The sequence below is a fragment of the Pteropus vampyrus genome, unplaced genomic scaffold (assembly GCF_000151845.1).
Source record: "Pteropus vampyrus isolate Shadow unplaced genomic scaffold, Pvam_2.0 Scaffold313, whole genome shotgun sequence".
Lineage (NCBI taxonomy): Eukaryota > Metazoa > Chordata > Mammalia > Chiroptera > Pteropodidae > Pteropus > Pteropus vampyrus.
Genome location: NW_011889094.1, coordinates 40,280 through 61,829, shown reverse-complemented (window position 1 = coordinate 61,829; position 21,550 = coordinate 40,280). Strand labels below are relative to the sequence as shown.

The following is a 21,550-nucleotide window of genomic DNA, read 5'->3' as shown; positions in this document are numbered from 1 at the left end:
AGCTCTTCCTCTCCCGGACAGTTCTCTGAGATGGACTCTCCTCGGAAAGCAACATAGTTTCTTCCCAGAAACTGTTACAACTTGGACGACATTGAAGTCCCCTACAATGTACCGGCTGAAGGTGAGAGTAACAATAAAGCGACATGCTGATGTGGATGGACCTTCCCATGGCACATTCACAAGTTGATGTGACTTGTCACATTCCAAACAATCCCAGGTCAGAGGAAGGGAACACTTTGAAACTTAAAGATAGTTCAGTTTTAGGACAGCGAGAAAGAACAATATGCCTCGAGAATAATAGAATTCATGCTCCCAGCGGTGGCGCAGACACAAAATAGAGACAGGTTAACAAAGGCCTTCCGCAGAGTGAGGATGACAGCCTCGTGGTGGCTCTGAGGTGAAGCTCAGGTCGGCCAGGCTATCTTGAGGCCAGACTCCCAGAGGACACTGCTCTGCCCCACACGCCATTCCCTGGCACCAGCGTCCAGGAGAAGCTGCACCTGTGCAGCCCGGTCTGACTCAGGCAGCTTTTCCCGGGGCCTCTCCTTGGAAGGCTCTTAGGCACCTGGGCCCCGTGGGCAGGAGGCATCAACCCTATGAATGGCTCAACTCAAAGTTTCTAACAGGGAACCGAGACACCTGAGCCACCCAGAAGACGTACAAGCCACACTGACCCTGCTGCCCTTTGTGCCCAGGCAGAGCCATCTGTGAGAGCTGGGACATACAGTGGCATTCGTAAGACACTTTAGCTGGTGTGACGCATGATGGCAGCTTTCTAAGCGAACCTTAAAGCCTAGCTACCTGTAAAGGCAAACTCTACCTCTCATCCATCAAAGTGCTGAAAGGCTGCCTTTCTCAGGTGAGGGATTGTGGTTGCATGATCTAGAAAAGCCGCCCAAATAACTGGAGTCATACTTAGCACTAGAAGGTCCACATGCCAGGGCATTCTAGATGAGATGGTGACAACTAGTCTTCAAACACAAGCCTAGGTTAAAACAATGCATACCTGAAGTGGAGAGAATTTACAGAAATTCCCTAGAAGCCTTAAAAGTAAGACCTTTATAGAAAATTCTACACACAAATTTATGTAATGAAAAATAGAACCCCCTTATCAACAAAACATCTTTTGAAACAAATAATTATACCTGGCTTATGTAATTATGACAGTTAATTGTAAGCCAAATTGACTAGATCACACAGGGCCCAGTCAGTTGGCTGAATGTTATTTCCGGGTGTCTGTGAGGGTTTCTAGGTGAAACTCACGTGACTCGGCTGCCCTACCCAACAAGAGTGGGGCCAAACCTGGTACGCGGGGGCCAGCTGGGACCCAAGTGGAGGGGAATCTGAGCTGGGCCAGCGGCCCTCCCACCTGTCATCCTGATTGTTGGGCCCTCACACTTGAAGTGGACTACACCGGCGCCTCCGCAGCCTTAGGCCTGCAGAGGGCAGATCACAGTGCGACTCAGCGTAGTCACATGAGCCAATCCCTCGTAATAAATCTGTCTCTACAAACTCTACTGGCTCTGTTTCTCTAGAGAACCCGAGAATTAATAAAGACGAGAAACGTGTGTTTTGAATGGGACAGTATAGTTTTCACTTGTGACAATAAGAAAAATACAGGTACGATCTTGCCGTTGTGTCCCTGGTGCCCGTGACAGTACGTATCTACGAGGGGTTTAAGAACCGTGATTAAATTCTTCACAAGGGTCAAAAAGTAAAGCCTCACTGTCGTTAGGCCACAAGGCAAATCGTAGCCCGGGCTGTGCTGCACAAACATATTCGACGTCAAGAAAACTGTTCCAATATCACATACGATGGACTGAAATGTATTTCACAGTTCTGAAACAAACACTGCTTTAGCTCTACCAAAACTCAGGTCTCGATGTTAACATTCCTAAAGTGTTTGGAAAAATCATCCTGATTTCTGGCTAAAGCCCACTTAAAGGGCTATTTGCTTTCATATTTTTCTTCAATTCTGGTTGATTTGAAGATGTTGCCAAAACGGCCAGTCCATACTGCTTTCAGGATCCCAAGAATGAGAAACCTTAAGATATTCTACTTACATCCATTAATGTCTTAATAAAACCAACATGATTTAAAGGTAAAACCAGGCAGTGTAAAGGTACCCACCCTTCCAGCAAGCTGAGTGGGCTGAATAAACCCCAAAGCATCCCCTTTAGAGGACAAGCTGACCATCATAAGATGATGGCACTGATCAAAAAGTCAACTTGTCCAGCTAAATTTCTTGCTCATAAATCAAAGGAAAAACTGACATGACCTGTTTATTTTTTTCATCCTTAAAATATAAAAATAGTTCTGGAAAACAGAAAAGTATGGGAAGAATGAAAAAAATGAAAAGAAAAAGAAATTCCACTTCCCAGATCTGTCCTGCTGAGAGGACACAAGTTCTAAGAAAACAAGTATTTCAGGATTTATTTTTAATAAGACGCATCTGTTCGACAGCACACAGGTCAGTCCTTCCTGAGGGGAATGGTCTCTTCCCTGATGCCCTCCTTGGTCACAATGCAGACCTTGAGCGCATCCCCGGTGTACACATCCCGCTCGGCAGCAGAGATGAAGACGTCCTTCACAAGCCGCATGGCTCTGTCCAAAGACAGCGGGATGTGCTCTACGTTCTGCATGTTCTTAAAGCCGACCTGGTGGGACAGGAGACGCGGGTGAGGAGCCCGGACAGCACGCGGAGGTCCAGGTCCCCTGTGCCCTGACACGTCTGGGAATTCAGAACGAATACATCACACAACTTTAAAACACCCCTCAACAACCATTCACGAGACAGCGCAGGACCTGGACAGGTGAAGCGACGTAAGGGGGAGCCGTGAGGAGAACGTGCTGGACTAGGAAGGAAGGGCCGGCAGAGGCCCAGGCAGCCATGGCCAAACCCACGGGAGGGAGGAGGCTTCAGCAGGAAGGGCAGCAGCCTGGGGGTGCGCTGGAGGACAGCCCGGAGGGACAGGGTGGTGACATTCCAGACGCAGCACTTCGTGTTGGTTGGAGTGAGGAGTGACGGGGGATGAGGTGCACGAGCAACTGTGTGTAACATGCTTCAAAGAAGCAAAGAGGAGCAATGAGGGGAGCAAACTGGGAGGCAGAAGAGATGTCAGGACAGAAAGTCCGTCATCCAGGCCAGCTGCCACGCAGGTCTGAATTCGGCCAGCAGAAATGGAAAAGACGACAAATGAAAACGCACTTGGAAGTCAGAATACGAAATTAGGTGACAGAGAAACGGTGCGTATGGGCGGAAGGTGTTTTCATGATCCTCAGGTGGAGATGGCAAGAGGACTGACCGCTGCCAGCACTGGGGACTTCGAAGTCAGAGGTGCAGGAGGGAGCCAAAGTCACAGCAGGAGACAGGCCGGCGGGGGCCCCATACAGACCCGCCACGATTTACCAGAGAGCCCTCCGTCCCTGTTCTCATGAGCCAGCGAGGAGAGCTCAGGCAGGGGAGGGGTGTCACCACAGCCCGCAGTGTCCTTACCTGGTTGTCGAGCAGGGGCTGCAGCATGGCGCTTGCAGAGCCCCCGGCCTTGAAGGAGTCTCTCTGGTAGGACCCCACCGGGTCGAAGCTGTACACGGCTCCCTTCCCTTAAAGAGGAAACAGTCTCCGTGAGGGTGCATTCCGACCACCACCCAGAACCGCGGCAAACATGACCCTGGTCAAAGCGAGATACAGAGCGGACTGCCCACGCAGCTAAGATTTCAGCTAAACTTTGGGAAGCAGCACATCCACCGACGGGTGGCGACACTCAGCAGGCAGTGTGCCCCTCTGCTCCCCTCAGAGGCCTGCCCGCCCACTCTTGTCTCCACCACAGTGTCTGCCACCAGATTTCACTCTCTCCATGCTAATGTCACCAATCACCACCCGGGAATGTGGTTTCACGGGCACACTGGTTAATGGTCCCGCCCTAAGTTCTGTACCGACCTCCAACTGAAACAATCCTGGTAAATGAACGCGTGCTCTGCTGGTGCAGACCCAAGTCCCCCAGGTGCTACACATGAGCCGTCACGGGGGAAACGTACCGCGCACCTTTAAACTGGTAGTAAGCGCACTCTAGAGCATCGGCGCCATAGAAAACCGATTTAATAAAGGAGAAATTCCAGAAAAACACAAACACGATGCACAAGGTTAGTTTTGCCTAAAACATAACCACCTGCTTTGTACCACCCGGGTTAAGCAGCGTGACTTTTTTTTATAAGCAAATGAGGGTCTGAGCCCCACCCCCCATCCTAGCACGAGGGTTAGGGAACTGGGAGCGGACAGTCGGGGCTCCTGGTCTCTGCTGAGGCACCGCCCTCATGCCTTTTCTGAAGAGCAACCTGGTGGCAGCACCCGCCAACGTACAAGTGCACACCCGAGGTCCCAGCAAGAATGTCACTCGTAGCACAGGGTGGACCTCGCTTCACTGCGCTTCGCAGCTGCTGCGTTTTTTCACAACTGGAAGGCAAGACCCTCCGCCAGCAAAGACTATGACTTGTTTTTCTGTGATACTCGTTGTGCTGAGGTGGTATGGGAGCAAAACCGCGTTTCTCTGAGGTCTGCCCGTATAAACACGCAAAGCAGCGCGGACAAGATCACATCTGTATCTCTTAAAAGAGCAAACACCTTTAAGGAACCTCAAATCCACACGCTGAAAATGTTATGTCTACACAGTGATGTACAGCCTAGGAGGGAGCCAGGACTGGGGACTGTGATATGAAGAGCTCTGTGATCTGAATGATACACTCCTGTTATTGTTTAAAAGCATAAAAAAATAGTACACACATCTGTGTAAGCACCAAAAAAGTATGGACAGATAAACAGCAAACTAGTTCATTATTTTTGTGGGACTGGGGGCAGGAAAAGAATCACTTTGCATGTTAAGTGTGTCACAAAATACACCTCACTGTGATTTTTTAAAAGGGCTTTTAAAAGCGGCTGTGTCCTGCGTATGAGAAGTCATGGACCATCTCCGACATATGACTTAAAGTGACGTAACTCATTTTCACAGCATGCTGTACCCGAACTGGAGCTCGCCAGAGATCATCCCAGAGACGCGAGATAGGGACAATCTTCTTGCCACCCAAAGACAAATGCCACCATTAGTCATGTTTTTTTTTTTCCCCATTGCGGAATTATGCAGACAGAATTCTCTGCTGAGAAGGCCGCCGCTGTGGTCACCCAGCGAACCTGGGGAACCGTTGTTGCCGGAGGCAAGCTTGGGACAAGAGATGAGATCACGGTGGGCAGCACCCTAATTTCAGCACACAAAGAAAGGATAGCAGTATTAAGCCCCAAGAACAGTGTGTCCCTCGTGATGCTGACAGGCCACAACCAAAATGAGGCCCGAAAGCTTTACTGCAGCGTAAATCTCAGAAAAACACACACAAGTGATTTGAGGAAAGAAGCAGTGGACCATCCCCAAGACCAGAGCTCCAAAGGTCCCCTTGGAGAGCAAAGGGGGCTGCACCGGCAGCACAGAACGGCGCGAATCTTGACTGTGGATATAAATTGCTTTTCCCGGTTCAAATAATGCCCCCCCACCCAAACCATAACAATTTCAACGTAAAAAATGAAATAAAATCAGGTTAAGTCCTGGAGACAAACACAGGTGAGCTTTAAACAGGGGAGGCCTTTCTCACAGAGCAGGACACTCAAGGCCATAAGAGACTGACAGATTTGACTATGAAATTCAAACTTCTGTGTAGCTAGACACCCCACAATGTACGAGACGAAGAACATTCCCGGCAGGCATCGACCACACACAGTGCAGAGGTTGGCACAGCTGGATGGTGTTCCTCCAAATCAGTAAGAAAAAGGCTAAGCTGCAAATAAAGCAATGAGCAAAGGTAACACATAGGTCAGTCTCCAAAGAAGAAAAGGTCAACAAGCACGAAAAGATGCCCAACTCCAACAAACACAACACATACATAAAAAAGATAAAATACTTCTGGGGCGAAGACTTCTGAAACACATAAGTGCGGACGCTGGTAGAGCTGTGCCCCAGGGACTCGTGGCCCTGCTGCTGGGGTGAGAGGTGCCAGAACAGCCTTCCCAAGGGCAGGCCAGCAACAGCATCGAAACGCAAGGTATGGAGTCTCTGACCCAGCAACTCAAATGCTAGGAGTTTTTTCCAGGGCGATCAGCATGATTCAAGAAATAAACAAAATTGTACGTATAAAGGCATTTACCATATTGTTTATAGTAAGGAACCTCGAAACAACCTAAATGCCTTTAAAGGACTGGGGTGCAACTGCACCCTAGATGTGTCAGGCATGGAAGCCTGAGGCATTTTTTATTCAGTAGCATAGAACTATTTCTGTGACAATATAGCCAACATATAGTGACAGGAAAATGACACACTACGTCCTATCCATGCCGTGCACAAGCTGGCATAAACACCGAGGTATCGCAAAGAAGCGGGTTTGCGAGCGGTCAGCCTAACAGCAATTTTCTCGAGGAATAGAGTTTGAGATGATGACCACTTTCATCTTTGTATCTTCTAGAACTATTTGAAACTTCGGCAAGCATTACTGTTTTCACTACAGGAAAACTGAAGCCATAATTAATTTGGGGGAAAATTTTTTAAGACAACATGATAGTACTGGAGAGTTAAAGGCACAGAGGTCAGAGCAGAAGCAGCTGCTGACCACCCAGTGTCCTGACGGTATCCCTAGGGTGAACTGCTCTCCAAGTACCCGCCTCCACCCAGGAAAACAGGGAACAGAAGTCTCTTCAAGACATCAGCAGAGGCCCTGGATTTGGGGTGGACACGGTAAAGGGCAGGAACGAAAATGGAAGCATTAAATGGAAAGTTGACGTGCCATGCCCATGCAGACCTTTTTCATTCAGACCTGGGAGTCTCGCTCTCAATATGAATGGACAGCCAAAAAATCAACAGAAATTTGAAGGAACCCTCCAACGTGGAAGACAGGCCGAAATCAGCCAAAATGGAAAAAACAATCTGACGAAGCACGGAGCGCAAGAAAACGTCGAAGGAAGGACAAAAGATCTAACGAGGATAGGACGACACCGAATAGACGAAGGCTGGCTGTGGAGAAGGTGGAGGAAGAGGACGTGATAAATGAGAAAGGACCCCAAGACAAGGAACTTCGGAACACCAGAGTTCAAAAGAGATCCTGAAAGCAAGGTCTCAAAAAGGCTGACCTGACCTCTTTCTCCAGAAATCTGCAGGGAGAAGCACGTCGCCAGCGCGAGGGAGCGGACCAAGAACACGGAGACCACTGAGGGAGCTGACGACGGCACGGGGCAGGAAGACGCAGAGGACCTTTCCCACACATGAACCACGCTAAAGAATAGAAATTAATTTAAAGAGCAATCGAAGCAAACCACGAAAGGTTGGAAAAAGATGGTCAGAAATGCCCAAGACCGCCACCAACACGAAGAAACTGTCACAGGAAATCGAAGAACAGAGCTTGAAGTCAAAACTCAAATCTCGAAAATCAAAGCCCAGCCCCGCCGTCCAGCAGACGCGCGCTTTCCCAAATCAGCCTCCCTGACTCTCAAACTCAAAGGGCCTGGTCCGGCCTGCTGCAACGCAATGGCAGCTGTTACTAATGTTGCTAAAACTGACTTGACTTATCTGACATTCAAGTCAGCCGTGATTTAAGTCAGGAAGCACCAGAAGCGCCATGCTGGGGTAGGAAAGCTAATCTGTGGCTAGAATCTAATTACCCAGTAATACCTATTAACCATTTCTGTGCCTTACATTTTCTTAGTTTTCAAGTAAGGTTAAAAGCCTTGAAAGAAATGGTGTCAACCTAATTTGTCTACATCTACACCATGGGAGGTGAAATATCGGAACGCTCCCAGAAGCCATACATGGGGGTAGCAGCTGAGAGAGAAGGACAGCAAAGAAAAAGCCCATGGGACAGAAAAGGGTGCAAAAACCAGAGAAAGAGCTGAGAGGAGCCTGACTCTTCCCACCCAGAAGGTTCCCTCTCAGTAGACGGGCTTACTTCAGTGACAGCGCCCTCACCCAGACCCTTCCGAAACTTCTTTTCACAAAGGACTATCTCTACATGGTGGCACAGAGCTTTCCTGGGAGACCGGTTTTAGGAAGCAACCAGAAGTCAACACGAATCAGATGTGGTGAAGAGCATCGGTGCCCCAGTAACACAAAAACAGGACAGAGATGTCAAGTAATAAGACGGATTTCCTTAGTGGTCTAACTCTGACAGGAAATCAAAGAGGTTTCAAAAATGCTCAGAAAACACCAGTAGAAATGCATGCATATCTTCTAAGACATCACTTTTTAAAAACTTTTTGACGTCATATGTTAAAAAACTGTCCTTACTTAGGTAAAGCTTCTCCAGGCCAGATTTTTGTAATTTTAAAATGCTAATTACCTACTACTGAACTCACGACCCTGAGAACACCGTAATAACCGACGGCCCGCCGTTCACTGGTAGGCCTTTCACACGCCACGTGCTGTGTGTCTTTGGATCATCGCCGATCTCCTTTTTAGCTTCAGTCTCTTCATTGCTTTAACTATCAGAAAATGCAACTGTTGGGCGAGATGGACTTTATGGCTCTTTTCGACTCTAAGTGGAAACACGCGCATCTAAGAAGTGCCACCACCTTTGCTTCCCAGAAAGGAGGGACCTACCTTCCTCGTCAAGCCCCCCGATGATGTTGTACACGTAGTACGGGAAGAAGCGCCGAGAGTAGAGGATGGTGGACAGCATCGCGGCAATGGCGCCGGTTGTCATGGCCTTGTTATTGGAGTGCTTGTACATCTGCAGTCGTAACAGAAATGACAGGCATGGAGAGGCAGAACACGTTACGGACTAGAACAACGAAGAGCAAAGTGAACAGAGACACAGGGCAGCAATCTTACTCTGGGCGACCCTAGGGCAGGGCAGTGGCTTTGCTCTCTAGAGCATCTGCAGTGGAAAACATAGCAGCAACCCAGGAATTTACAGTGATTTCCAATCCTTGATTTATGCCACCACCGGGAACCCTAACTAATTCTACAAAAATTGCAAACAGAATGAATTTGAGTTCATCAATTTGTCAGCCATATGGCAAATATCTCTAAAGAGAAACCTAAATACTGCAAAATCATAGTGATATTAAAATTACCGAAGAAGAAAAATGAGCTACGAGTATGGATAAATTGGTGTCCAGAATTTTTTTTAAGGCGAGAGTTATAAAAAAAATAGATTTCATTTCAAAACTAAGCACCATTTTATTCACCTCACCATTCATTTATCAAAGAGAAATTTCCAGAAGAGTTGTGCTTTAAGCTGAAATCATTGTTCTGTGTTTCATTTTAACAAAACAGTTCTCCATATCATGTTTATTTTTGTCCTCCAAGTTCCATTTATAAAATATGCATGAGAAGTCATATACATGTCAACAAATGTAAGTTCTTGTATCTTTCAAGGTAAGTAAAAGTTTTAAACAAGTATCAACAACTGATAAATATTGAATGAAATTATTTCTACACATGCAGAAAGCACGTGTCAGCTGAATAAATGCATGCCGCACTCCAGCGACTGAGACATCGCCCGTCATCACTGAGTGACAATCTCAGGTAGGCCAAACAGAGCTGCTCACTCCTGCTAACATTCCATGTGCCACATGGCTTTACTACTTAAAAGTGATGACAGATAGCCTACAAAATTAAGTTAGAAAATGAAGGATATACAGTATTTTTGATACTGTAAATATCATCGACAGATATGAAAATTGCACTAGGCTACATTTTTTTGAGAAACAAATCTACATTTCTGAGTACTGACAAAGGCCGACTGCAAACTAGGATGAGTGTGTATTTACTGGTTATTGTCAACAGATAAAATCCTTTCTAATCCAGTCCAAATCACTCCTACCCTATCCTCCTTGAAACTACTGGAAGCAGATACGCTTAACAAAACCCAGACTCTGCTTTTATCCAGACTCAGTATCCCTTTGTTCTTCATGCCTCCCCATCTTGAACAGTGTCAGACCCTTAAGAAGTGTAAAACAGGTTAGTCTGTCTTATTCTCTCACTTCTTCCTAAAAGTTCCCCTTTCCTCTCTCCTCCTCACATCAATCCCATTGTCTTCTTCCTCAGCTGGCTACCAACTAAGGCCTGTGATGCTGTTTGGCCAACACGCTTTAGGGTGTGCCTGGCTAACTCCTGACTTCCGCTCCTGTTCCCGTGTACGCGTCCTGTCCACCAAGAGTGCAGTGCGTCCTGTGGAAAGCATGCCAGCTGATGGCATTCCAAACTATGCTCCTGTCCCAAAAGCTGGCATTCTCCACAGGAAGTGATTAGTTCTGCTTTTAGGGAAGCGTTTCTTCAAAAGAACCCCTCCCCGGCCACCTGGAAAAGCACAGAGAACCTTTTCCAGTGCAGAGAGATGACACGTGGGAGGGGCTGCAGTTTTACACTAGGCTACTCTAATGACGCTGCACTCACAGTACCGTTTCATTTCTCGGCTAGGTTAGTTCCATAGCTATTCTGAGCAGGAGTCACGCTGTATGCTTAAAAGAATCTAATGAATTGTTATTAATGTTCAATAGTGTAAACACGTAAAAGGCACCTACCTTTAGTCTTGCTTCAATAATCTTTGTCAGGGTAAGACAATCTCCATGAAAACCACTGCATCCAATGACTGTTTTGTCTGTCCTATAAAAAGTTAGTTAGATAATAAGGCAAAGTGTGTCTTGGGCAACTTTGAAAAATGAAACTATAAAAATATGACTAAAGAAAACATGCATGAATTTTTTATAACCTTGGGTCGAGGGTAGCTGATACAAGCCAATGTCCACTCAGAAAAGTTTCATAAATTTGACTACATAAAAATTAAATTTCTGTAGATAAAAATACAGATGATGCTTAAAAAAAAAAAAACTAAGAAAATATATTTGTAGTACATATGACCAAAAGCCTAATTTGAATTTTCTTTGTCTACAAAGGGCTCCTGGGAATATGAGAAACATTAACAGCGCAATGGATCACGGGTATAACAGGGGCATGGTGACTGTAGTTAATGACACTGGACTGCATATTCAAAAGTTGCTAGGAGAGCAGATCTTAAAAATTCTCAAGAAAAATTTTTTTTTGTAACTATGCAATGGTGACAGGTATTAACTAGATATATTGTGGTGATTATTTTGCAATATATACAAATATGGAATCATATTGTGTACCTGAAACTAATGTTATATGTTAATTATACCTCAATAAAAAAAACCTGACAATGGAAGGATAAGTAAAACATAAGAACATCATATAAAAAGAGACACAAGTTACCATAAACATATGAAAAGAGCCTCTATGTCATTCAGAAATCCAAATCTAAACAAGAGACGATTTCAGCCAATTATGCAGGCTAACGATGCCTAATGCTGGTGAGCTTGTAGAAGGTAGGTACTCTCAGACCCTGGGAGAGAGTATACTTTGATCTAACTTTTTAGAAGGACCATTTGGTGATATTTAGTAAAAATGTTAATGCACATCACTTTCACTCAATAATTCAATGGCTAAAATCCATCCTGTGAATACAGTCACATAAGTTTGCAAAGATATGCTCTAGGCATAAGGATACTTATATAAGTATACATGTTATTTTAATGGCTCTCCAAAACAAAATAAACAAAAACCCTAAATGTCCACCAGATTAAATTTTGGTACCTCTATACAAGATAAATGATGTCTCAAAAATTTGTTCCTAAATCTATGTATCATTCTATAAAGAAAACTAAGCCGATCTTGTCAAAAAGTAAATGTAGAGTCTCAAGCAGGTGGGAAAGAGGCAGGCTTGGCTCCAGGTTGGCCCCAAAGGGCATGGAATTAGGGGAATATAAGCAGCTTCAACTGTATGTGCAATCTAGAGCTAAAGATAGGTGATAGGGACACAGGAAGTTGTTAATGCTGTATTTGCCTCTATACTTAAGGCATGTCATAAAAAGAAAAAAAAGAATAGGTATTCACTTCAGCAATGTACACGCTAAAGTAAAACATTACAAGGATGAGCCGGACTCTACACAAGATGGTATCAATAAAGTTATGTTTTAAGATTTTATTTACAACAATAACTACTTTCAAATGGTAAAAGTTACATTTTAGGTAGCATAGGTGCACTATTTCCTAACAAAAATGCAAGCTAAGCTCCAAACAGGCAATCTAAAAACTCATGAAACACATTGTTCATAGTTAAATCTTGTGCAGCTTTAATAAATTATCACAAGGCACTGGGAAATGTGTCCTTAGAAACACTTACTTACAATTTATAACATTTGGGGCTGTCCCGGGTGTGAATTGAAAACCCTTCACTCAATCGAGTATCAGAAGCAACAATTGAAAAATCTTCTCCAGCAATTGCCAAGACAGTACTGAGGAAAAAAGAAAGACAAAAAATTAGTGAATTCTTCTTGGTGGTAACAAAGTCTCTCTCAGCAGAAGACTGCTCCACAGCATACACAGGCAACCCCAGAGGTATGTGGGTTTGGTCCCAGGCCACCACCATAAAGCAAGTATTGCAATACATAAAGCAAGTCGCACAGTTTTTGGTTTCCCAATGCATATCGCAGTTACGTTTACACCGCCCTGTGGTAAGTATGCAATAGCATCATGTCCAAAACATTTACATAACTTAATGTAAAAATGTTTTATTGCTAATAAATGCTAACCATCATCTGAGTCTGTTGGAAAAATGGCAGCCACAGACCTGCTCCGATGCAGGGCTGCCACAAACCTTCAATCTGTGAAGCACAATGATGTACAATAAAATGAGGTCTGCCCATGTTGGCATAACGCCCACTGGACGTGAGCAAGAGCAGGGTTCAGACAGAAAAGGAAGGGTCGGGGGAAAAGATCCCTTGGCTAAAAGTTATCTGGAAAAATATAAGGGCACCAAAAAACACAAACCTACACCAGAGCAAAGGCTCCTTAGCAGGCAGTATGCACAAGAGCTACTGAATTATCATCATTATTAAAAGATTAAATTCCTACTTTGTACGAGGTACCAATATTCCAAAGGCCCTGCCCTGCCCATGGATATCAAGTGTGAACAGTGGTACCACAACACAGAAGGTATTCAAGCTCATAAGAGGAGCTTAGTGGTTTTCATTTCTATATCCAAGCACTTAGATGACATCTAGCACTCAGCAGACACCCATATACCTGTTGTAAAATGAATAAACGAAAAACAGCCTTTTTGCCTTGTGGCTGCGTGACTCTTGATGGAAGTTAGCTGTGGAGGCCTAGGGCATGAATTCCAAAGGCAGCCTGTCCCAGTCCGATTTTGACTCTCCCACTTAGCAGGTATGAGACTGCGAGTGAGCTGCTTAATTTCTTAAGGTCTCACTGTCCTCATACGTAGATTGGAGATAATAGTAGTAGCTGCCTTATGAGGCTGTTACGAGATTAAATGAGTGAATAACTGTAAAGCCCTTACACTAGTGCCTGAAACATACTGGTCCTCCAGTAAGTGTTAGCTATGATCGCTGTGGCATACGTATGAGGCAGTTCGCTGCGATCACTGAGAACCTAGGCTCTGGAGTTACCTGAGACCTGATCTTGCCACAAAAGAGCCCCAGGTTCATTTGTAAAAATAGGGTTAATACCACCTAACATTCAGTTATCATGACGATTAAAAAAGATAACGTCTTGCAATTTACAAAATGCTTGATTATCCTCCAAACTATAAATAAAAAAGATAAAATCTCTATTTAAGAAGTCGAGAATACCCAAGGGCTGTATCGCGCTTTAGAGGCAGAGACAAGGCTAAAATCGAACTTTCCATCCTTTTTCCAACCCAATCCAAAAATCTGCATTAAAATGTCAACTCCATAAGGCTTGATTAAGTAACCTGGTTATCTTAACCATCTGTTTGTTCGAATTGGGTGTGTATGCTTTAATGTGCAAAGTTTGGTTGGTAAACTATAACTATCGCTTCAATTTACATCTCTTTGTTAAGAGTCCTAAATAAAGCATATTCCTATAATCCCACTTCTTTTAGTGCATTCTCAAAGTATTACTGAAGATAAAGCTGGTAACTAAAAAAGAAGACAACTTAAATGTAATATGCAAGAACATTTCAAAAGGCCCTCTTCTGAGTATTTTTTCCTTGAACTTAAGCTAAAGTACTAATCTATGAAAATAAGCGTGGCCTACTAATTCTTTCTATTTAAAACCACAAGAAACGATTAAGTTGTTCGATCAGATCTTTTAGCTACAAACACAACTATGCACCTAAGAACATGACCGATCAATCCTAACTTTTTAACTTCAGATGCTAAACTTGCCCCCTCGCCTGTTGGCCTGAGAAACATGTCGACCGTAAGCAAAGACTAGGTCTGAGCGCAAAGCTCTTCCCGAGCAGCAGCCCGGTTTCAGTTTCTATCTGCTGTTTCACTGTAGCAGAGAGCGAGCGGGCTATGCACACCTGACCGTCCACAGCAAGACCCCGGAGACCGGCCGGAGGGGAAAGAATAACGCGAGCCACCCACGGAGACGGGGGGCTGCGGGGCGACCCCGAGAGCTTGAGCAGGGACGCGTGGGGGGGGGGGCGCGGCGCAATCTGGGTCTCACCCTCCGTTGAAGGCGTAGGGCGAAAAGCGCAGCTGCATAGGACCCGCGGCGGTGTGAGGCTCCATCGCCGGGTCTCTGCCCGGGCCGGCGTACGCGGCTGAGGACAACATCCCGCGGCACCCGCTCCTGCTGTCTCACGGCGAGATGGCTGCCCCGACCGGAAGTCGCGACACTTCCGGCTGCTCTGCGGCGCTCCCTCGGGCCGCTCCGGTTGGCACAAATACCCGGCTCCTGGGGGTCCGCGCCGCAGCCTGGCCTCGAGTAGCCGGGCCCTCCCTGTTACGAGAAGCTTACAGAGATGTTAAGGCTTTCTTTCCTAAGAAAACATTCGAATTCACTGCTAATGGGCAAAAATTTTAAAGCCTGACTATACAAAAAAACTGGCAAAACTATGGCCCAACGGAAAGTCAAATCTTCTATTGGACTGTCACTTGGTACAGGCATATTTGGAAAAGGAGCTGGCATCACCTAGCAAAGTTCAAGCTGTACACACCTTAGGTCCCAGCATTTCAACTCCTTGGTATGCACTCTAGCCAGAAGACATGTGCACGAATGTTCCTAATAGCATTGTTCCTAATAACCGCAAACCGAATTGAGCCAAATGAGACCATAAAGGGCAGAATGGATAAACTAATTGAAAGATATATCATAGCAAAGAAAATTAACCGATGTCAGCCATAAGGATGAGTCTTATAACGTTGAGCAAAAGAATATTACCTTCGGAGTACACAGTGAATAGCAAGAACTTGCTTGGCTGAGGACTGGGGTTCTGGTGCTGGCAATACTCGGATTCTTGATTTATAACTATCTGTTAATTTGTACGTGTTCACTTCTGGATATTAATTTTCAATTCATAAAATTTTACAATTTTTAAAATGTTATATTTAAGAAGTATGCAAGCAATTGGATAATATATTATGGACTACCTGATATATACATACGATTCTGAAACTAGGAAAGATTTTTGAAAGTACTTGTTTAAAACCTTTCCCATGTTTTGCTGCAAACAAACAAAAGGGATAAAACAAAGGATTTTCTTTGATGGTTATTGACAGAGAAGTACTGTACTTATTCAGGTACTGTCCTGGATATAAGAAATGTATATAACATTTCCTGTCTTTAAGGGGCTCAAAACCTGATTATATTAAAATACAAAGGAAGCAAAATAACAAGCAGTACGAAGGGGTTCCGAACAAGTCTCCCCAGCATGTGCCACTTTGGCATGAGGATTATTTTGAGGGGCCCAAAAGACTCAGGAAAAACGTTTTACTCCTCCCTTAACTACCTAAAAGAATTTAGATAGAGGGCCTGGTCCAGGAAGAGAGCTATCACCAGAGAGAGCTGCAGAGTACGAGCCAGCTATGCTGGGCTGGGGGAGCCTGGCAGGGCCTGTTTGTTCAAAGTCCTCTCTGTGTCTCTCCGTGACATGGCAAACATTTGTTTACCAAACATTTGCTCTTCCTATCTTCCTTCTCTTTGAAGCCCCAGACCCCTATCCTCATCTCAGGGAGCCTCTTATTGATTTTGTGGGACTCCCATATGTAGCACACAGCAAAATTTATCTCCTGTTTATCTGTCTTATGTCAATTTAATGATAGACCAGCCATAAGAATCTAAAGGGTAGAGGAATAATTCTCCTCCCCTACAAGTACGATATATGATTTTGTCTAAATGAACAATAGGAGACACGAAGGTACCCTGGAGCCCAAACAAGCATCAGGAAGCAAAGAAACAACTACGAAAAGTCTCCGGGACAAATGTGAAAAGAGACCATAAGATGGTGTTAACAGAATTAAAATACAATTGAATCTGTAAACCAGGCTGTGTTTTTCTTCTTTCTATGTGTTCGAGAGTAGTTAGCACGCATAGTGCTTACCAGGTGCCAGGCACTGTTAACGCATTTCCTTAAACCATCTCGCAATACCCTTAGAGGGCTAGGTCTGTTACCAGTCCATTCTACAAGATGAGAAACTGAGGCCAAGAGCCTGGTAGTTAGCAGGAGGTCCCACAGACAGCCCGCCTAGAAAGTCAACATTTAAAAACCAATGCCTCGCCTACCTCCAGCAACGAGTAATTAGAAAATGCTCTGGCCAGGAGGCCACGCCCCGGAAGTCTCTACGGGTCCCGCCCCGCCTCTCCCACCCTCCAACCGATTCTCCAAGGAAACGCAGGAAGTGCCGGAGCGCCCACACCGCCCATGGCCGCCGCTCCGGCGCGGACGGCTCGCTGAAGCCCAGGGCCGAACTGGCGGAAGTGACATTATAAACGCGCGCCGGTAGTTCAGTAGGGTCGGGAAGGGTCGCCGTGGCGGGCGCCTGGCTCGCCGGCGGCTTAACTTCGTTTTCGCGGACGGATAACGTTCTCTGCAGCGGCTCAAGGTAACAGCCCTTTTCGCGTCTGCTCTCCTCCGAGGGCGGTGCAGGGGCGACCCCCGCTGCAGGCCCCGGGCCGATGGCGGGGGGAGGCGCAGAGTGGGCGCGCAGGCCGCGCGCGGAACCGTCCTCCCGCCCGAGCCGCCGCCGCCCCGGCCGGTACCGGCCGCTCTCCAGCGGTCTCCTTCCCGTCGTGCGGGCGTGGGGTGCGGGGCGCCGGGCGGGGCCCGGGACAGGACAGGCCCACACGCACCTGTCCTGCTGTCCGTTCCCCCGCGACGTTGGAAGGCAAAGGACTACATCCTCTTCGTTTTTATATTTGCAGTAGTTCTATTGTTAAAGGATAAGAGTGTCAAAAAAGTATAATTTTTTGTGTATCTCTGACATTTTCTGAAAATTTTTACTTTTGGTCTGTTTTTCAGTAATGAGTATGTAGGCTGTATAGTGTTTGGGGTCCTTTGTCTTATCAAAGTGACTGTCAGATTCCTTCAGGAAACATCTGAGTGTTTGCTCTGAATCAGCACATGCTTGAAGTGCATGAGGGTTTTTGACTTTTAACGTAGCTAAGACCTGTAAGAGCTATGTTAGTCTATGTGAATACCTTATTAGATATTAAATCGAAATTTAATAATAGCACACGTTTATCCTTGCTTCTATATGATAGCTAGATGCAGTTTGTGATGTGTTAGTTAATCCTATTTCTTTCAATTAGTTCTCACAGCAGCCCTGAGCAAGTTAGGAATCCGTTCAAACTAAACTGAACAAAAGGTCTTTCAGCAGTTGCTTGGTTCTTTTGTCTAAAAGTAACTTCACATGTTTAGCCAGTGATAGTAATTTAGGGAAAACCAGATACAGGCACACTTTATATTTATGCGTTTTAAAGAGGTAAAGTTATTACATATATAAAAATGTGGTGTTCTATTTGTTTTTGTGCCTGTACAGCTATCACAGTGTTTTATTAAAGTAGCAGCTCAATAAATGATATTTTATTAAAGTAGCAGCTCAATAAATACTAAAGTGTATTGGACCCAGTTAAATATTTCTTGAACTTAACACCCAAGACATTGAGGATAGAAAACTGATTGGAATATTTCAAAACCTAAACTTGATCTAATAGTGCTGTGTATACAGTGCTTAACAAAGATTTCTACTCAGGTATGACAATTTGCTTAGGAATTTGTTTTCTCCAGATATTTTTCCCCAAAAGTTTTCGGTGCTGATTATGACACCTTTATTTTGAACACCGTGACTATGAGTATTTAAACACGTAACAAAACAATTTTTCTGTTGGCAATTTTGCATGCAGTCACAGGAAACAGAAGGAATAAGATTTCACTATTATAGGCAAAAAGTGTATTCTGAAATAGCTTCATTGTTTATTTTGGGGGGAGGTTTGTGTAACCATGAAACTGGTTTAAATGATTGCACAGTTTACTTGTATCCTTACATTAAACTTTAAACCATTTCCAAAGCAGCATCCCTGTTTCTTGGCGTGCCTGAAGATAACGGAGAGAGTTGAGGACGTCGCTAAGGAGTGTGTGCTGGGGATGTTGTAGGAGGAGACTGAACGCTGAGGTGAATTCCAGTCCAGAGGGTTCTGGTTCGCCTAGAAGAGCGTGAACATCATGGATCAGAACAGCAGCCTGCCACCTTACGCTCAGGGCCTGGCGTCGCCTCAGGTAAACAGTCTGCGCTGTTAGAGACAGTGTGAAGGAGAAGGGAGGGAACGCAATCCACTGTTGAAATGGATTCGTATTTTTTAAGCCTCCCTTATTTTGTTGAGAAGGCCTATAAGGCTTTGAATAGGCATGATAGTGTTTAATTTGGGGAGATTACTTGGAAGGTAAAAATATGTGTTTGTAAAAACTTATTATTTTGATAAACACTCATAAAAGTGTTTCAAGTAATTATAGGGTCTTTGATTTTGAAAGTGACTCTCACAAAATTATTTTCTAGTTTTATGTTTTTATGTTGAAGGTTCCAAATATCATATCTGCTTTCTAAAGTTTTAAATAACTTCTGTTGAAGTATAATTCACAAACAATGAAAACACCCATTTAAGAGTACGTTTTGATAATTATATACTCCTATATAAGCGAACATTTCAGTTACCCAAAAAACCCTTCCTGCCCCTTTGCAGTTGCTCCCCCAGCGCCAGGCAGCTGCCAATCCCGCTTTCCAGGGCTAAGGATAGTTTTGCCTGGTCTGGGATTTCATACAGATGGAGTAATAATCAGTAGGTGCTTTTTCGTGTCTGTCTTTTTTGCCCAACATAACCTTCGGACATCTGCAGTTCCTTCTCATAGCCACGTTGTGCTCCATTGTGTGGATGCACCACACTTTTCAGCCCACCCTCCAGTTGTCGACATTAGGGTGATTCCACATTGGGGTTGCTGTGACTGGAGGTGCTGTAAACGTTCGTGTGCAGGCTTTGCGTGCGCCGTGTCTGCATTTCTCTCGGGGGAATACGTAGGAGTGGGGTTGCTAGGTCTTACGGTGAGTGTCTGTTTGACTTTGCGCGGGTGTATTCTCGGGCTCCCCGGCAGCGCGTGAGAGCTCCAGCTGCTCCACACCCTTACTCACTCTGGGAGTTTTCACTTTTAGCTACTCTGATGGTTACTTAGCAGTGCGTGTAGTTTTAACTTGCATTTTCCCGACGTCTTATGATCTTAAGCATCTTGTCAAGTGCTTATTGGCCATCGATGTATTCTCATTTGTAAAATGTTCTTCGCATCTGCCCATTTTTTATTGGCTTATTCATATTTTATTGAGTTTTTACTGGTCGTTATGTACAGCAGTCCCCGTCTCCACAGGGAAACACATCCAGGACCCCCAGGGGTGCCTGTAACCACAGATAGTACCGAACCCCAAAGGTACTGTGCTATTTCCTATATGTGCACACCTATGATAAAGTTTAATTTTTAAATTAGGCACAGTAAAAGATTAACAACAACTAATAATAAAATAGAACAATTATAACAATACACTGTAATAAAAATTAGGTGAGTGCGATCTCTCAAAATATCTTATTGTGCTGCCTGACAGTGTGAATCCCTGGACAAAGGGATGATTCGCGTCCCGTGTGGGCTGGAGCGGGGCGTGAGAGTGCATCACGCCACCCAGAGCTGCGCACAATGTAACTGCAGAATTGTTTATTTCTGGAATTTTCCATTTACTATTTTCGGCCAGTGGTTGGCCATGGGTAACTGAAGCCGTAGAATGCAAAACTGCAGACAAGTGGGTAACTGTGCTCTGGGTCCTTAATTTTTTTCTGAAGTCTGTTTATCAGTTTTACTTCATGGTTAGTGCTTTTGTGTCCCGTCTAAGAAATCTTTGCCTACCTAAAGCCTTAGGTATTTCTCCTCAGACGTTGGGCTTTTACATGTGTGTCTGTGATCAATTTTGAGTTCATTTTCATATATGGTGTAAAAGAAGGCACACCTTTCAAAACCTTAGTCTTTTTAAACTAGTGCGGCCTGCGTTTTTTTCCAGCCAGTGTATTCAGTGGAGTAAGTGGTAGATGCCCTAGAATAATGCCCGCACTTAGGGCTCTGGTATGGATTTGCTCCTCTTGTCATGTTCTTTCTGCCACTATGTTGGTGAAACAGTTTAACACAAATATCTGAGATGTTTCTGGTTTATACTTTCTGCCAAATAAAGTGGTGGAAGTAGAAAAGGTTGTGGCTCTTTTTTAGGTCTTGTCCCGTTGGAAAACCGGACCCTCCATGCAGCAGTGTTGGGTGTGATTGTAAGAGGTTCGCACAGATGAACTCTGCGAGCTGCACGGACCCCGTGGGTGGGGGGGTTGGAGGCTTGGGCTGGGGATCGGCGGGGGGAGGGGGGCACATGCTTGTGGTCTTGGCTGATCTGCTAACAGGAAGTCTTTTATTCTTGGTGTCAGCGTTCTCGTCCTTAATGTGGGGAAGGGAGCATCTGCTTTCCCTCTCCCGAAGGGCCGCTGTAAGGCTCAGAGAAATCAACAAACGTGACCATGTCTGGAAGAGTTTAGAAGCATTGTAGAAAAGTAAATCGATATTATTCTGATAAATGCATTGGATTTTGTCGAGTTCAACTTTTGGGAGAGCAAACGATCAGCCTCGTTGATTAGTTGTCATTATCATTGCCAACACCACAGTGTTTTCTGTGTGTCTGTCATCGTGTTGGATGCTTTAAAGCGGGTATCTTTAGGGTAAACATAATTTTTCATCCAAGCTGAGACAGATACTTTGAGAGTGAAACAGGGCACTACCCAGATGGTATGCTAGGATAATAGTTTTAAAAACGGCATATGGTCACTCTGCATGTCTTACTTATTCCTTATAACAATCTTAGAACATTATTACCCCCCAGATGTGCCTGAATGGTCAAGCAACTTTCTCAGGCTCTCAGATGTCATAAGTAGCAGAGTTGGATCTCATATCCAGGCCCAGTTTCAGACCCTAAGCTCTTACTTACTACTTACGGGAAAGAAGAAAGGGATGTGCATGAGAACAGCAAGTTCCTCCCTACTAATGCTTAGGAATCCCGTTTATGCTCGGAAGGTGTCTCTCTTTGCACTTCTCACTTGTTCTTTTACCAGGCGAGTCCTGTGAACACTCGGCACCAGCCAGCCTAACCTGTGTTCCCCTGACCTTC

General features: G+C 44.9%; 2 protein-coding genes across 2 annotated transcripts in view; one reads left to right on the top strand and one right to left on the bottom strand.

Moving 5' to 3' along the window:
• Positions 1-1,570: 1,570 nt before the first annotated feature.
• On the bottom strand, positions 1,571-14,655 carry PSMB1 (proteasome subunit beta 1). The gene is made up of 6 exons (XM_011377481.2): positions 14,544-14,655; positions 12,236-12,343; positions 10,553-10,634; positions 8,625-8,754; positions 3,497-3,603; positions 1,571-2,657 (listed from the first exon to the last, which is right to left on the bottom strand). The coding sequence occupies exons 1-6, from the start codon at positions 14,651-14,653 to the stop codon at positions 2,472-2,474; spliced, it is 723 nt and encodes a 240-aa protein (XP_011375783.1). The 5' UTR covers positions 14,654-14,655; the 3' UTR covers positions 1,571-2,471.
• Positions 14,656-16,721: 2,066 nt separating this feature from the next.
• TBP (TATA-box binding protein) overlaps positions 16,722-21,550 on the top strand; it is a 12,393-nt gene continuing 7,564 nt past the window's right edge. Inside the window, exons 1-2 of the mRNA XM_023521737.1 lie at positions 16,722-16,921; positions 18,391-18,612. Coding sequence (XP_023377505.1) covers positions 18,541-18,612 — 72 coding nt within the window. The 5' untranslated portion in view covers positions 16,722-16,921; positions 18,391-18,540. The remainder of the gene's footprint in view (positions 16,922-18,390; positions 18,613-21,550) is intronic.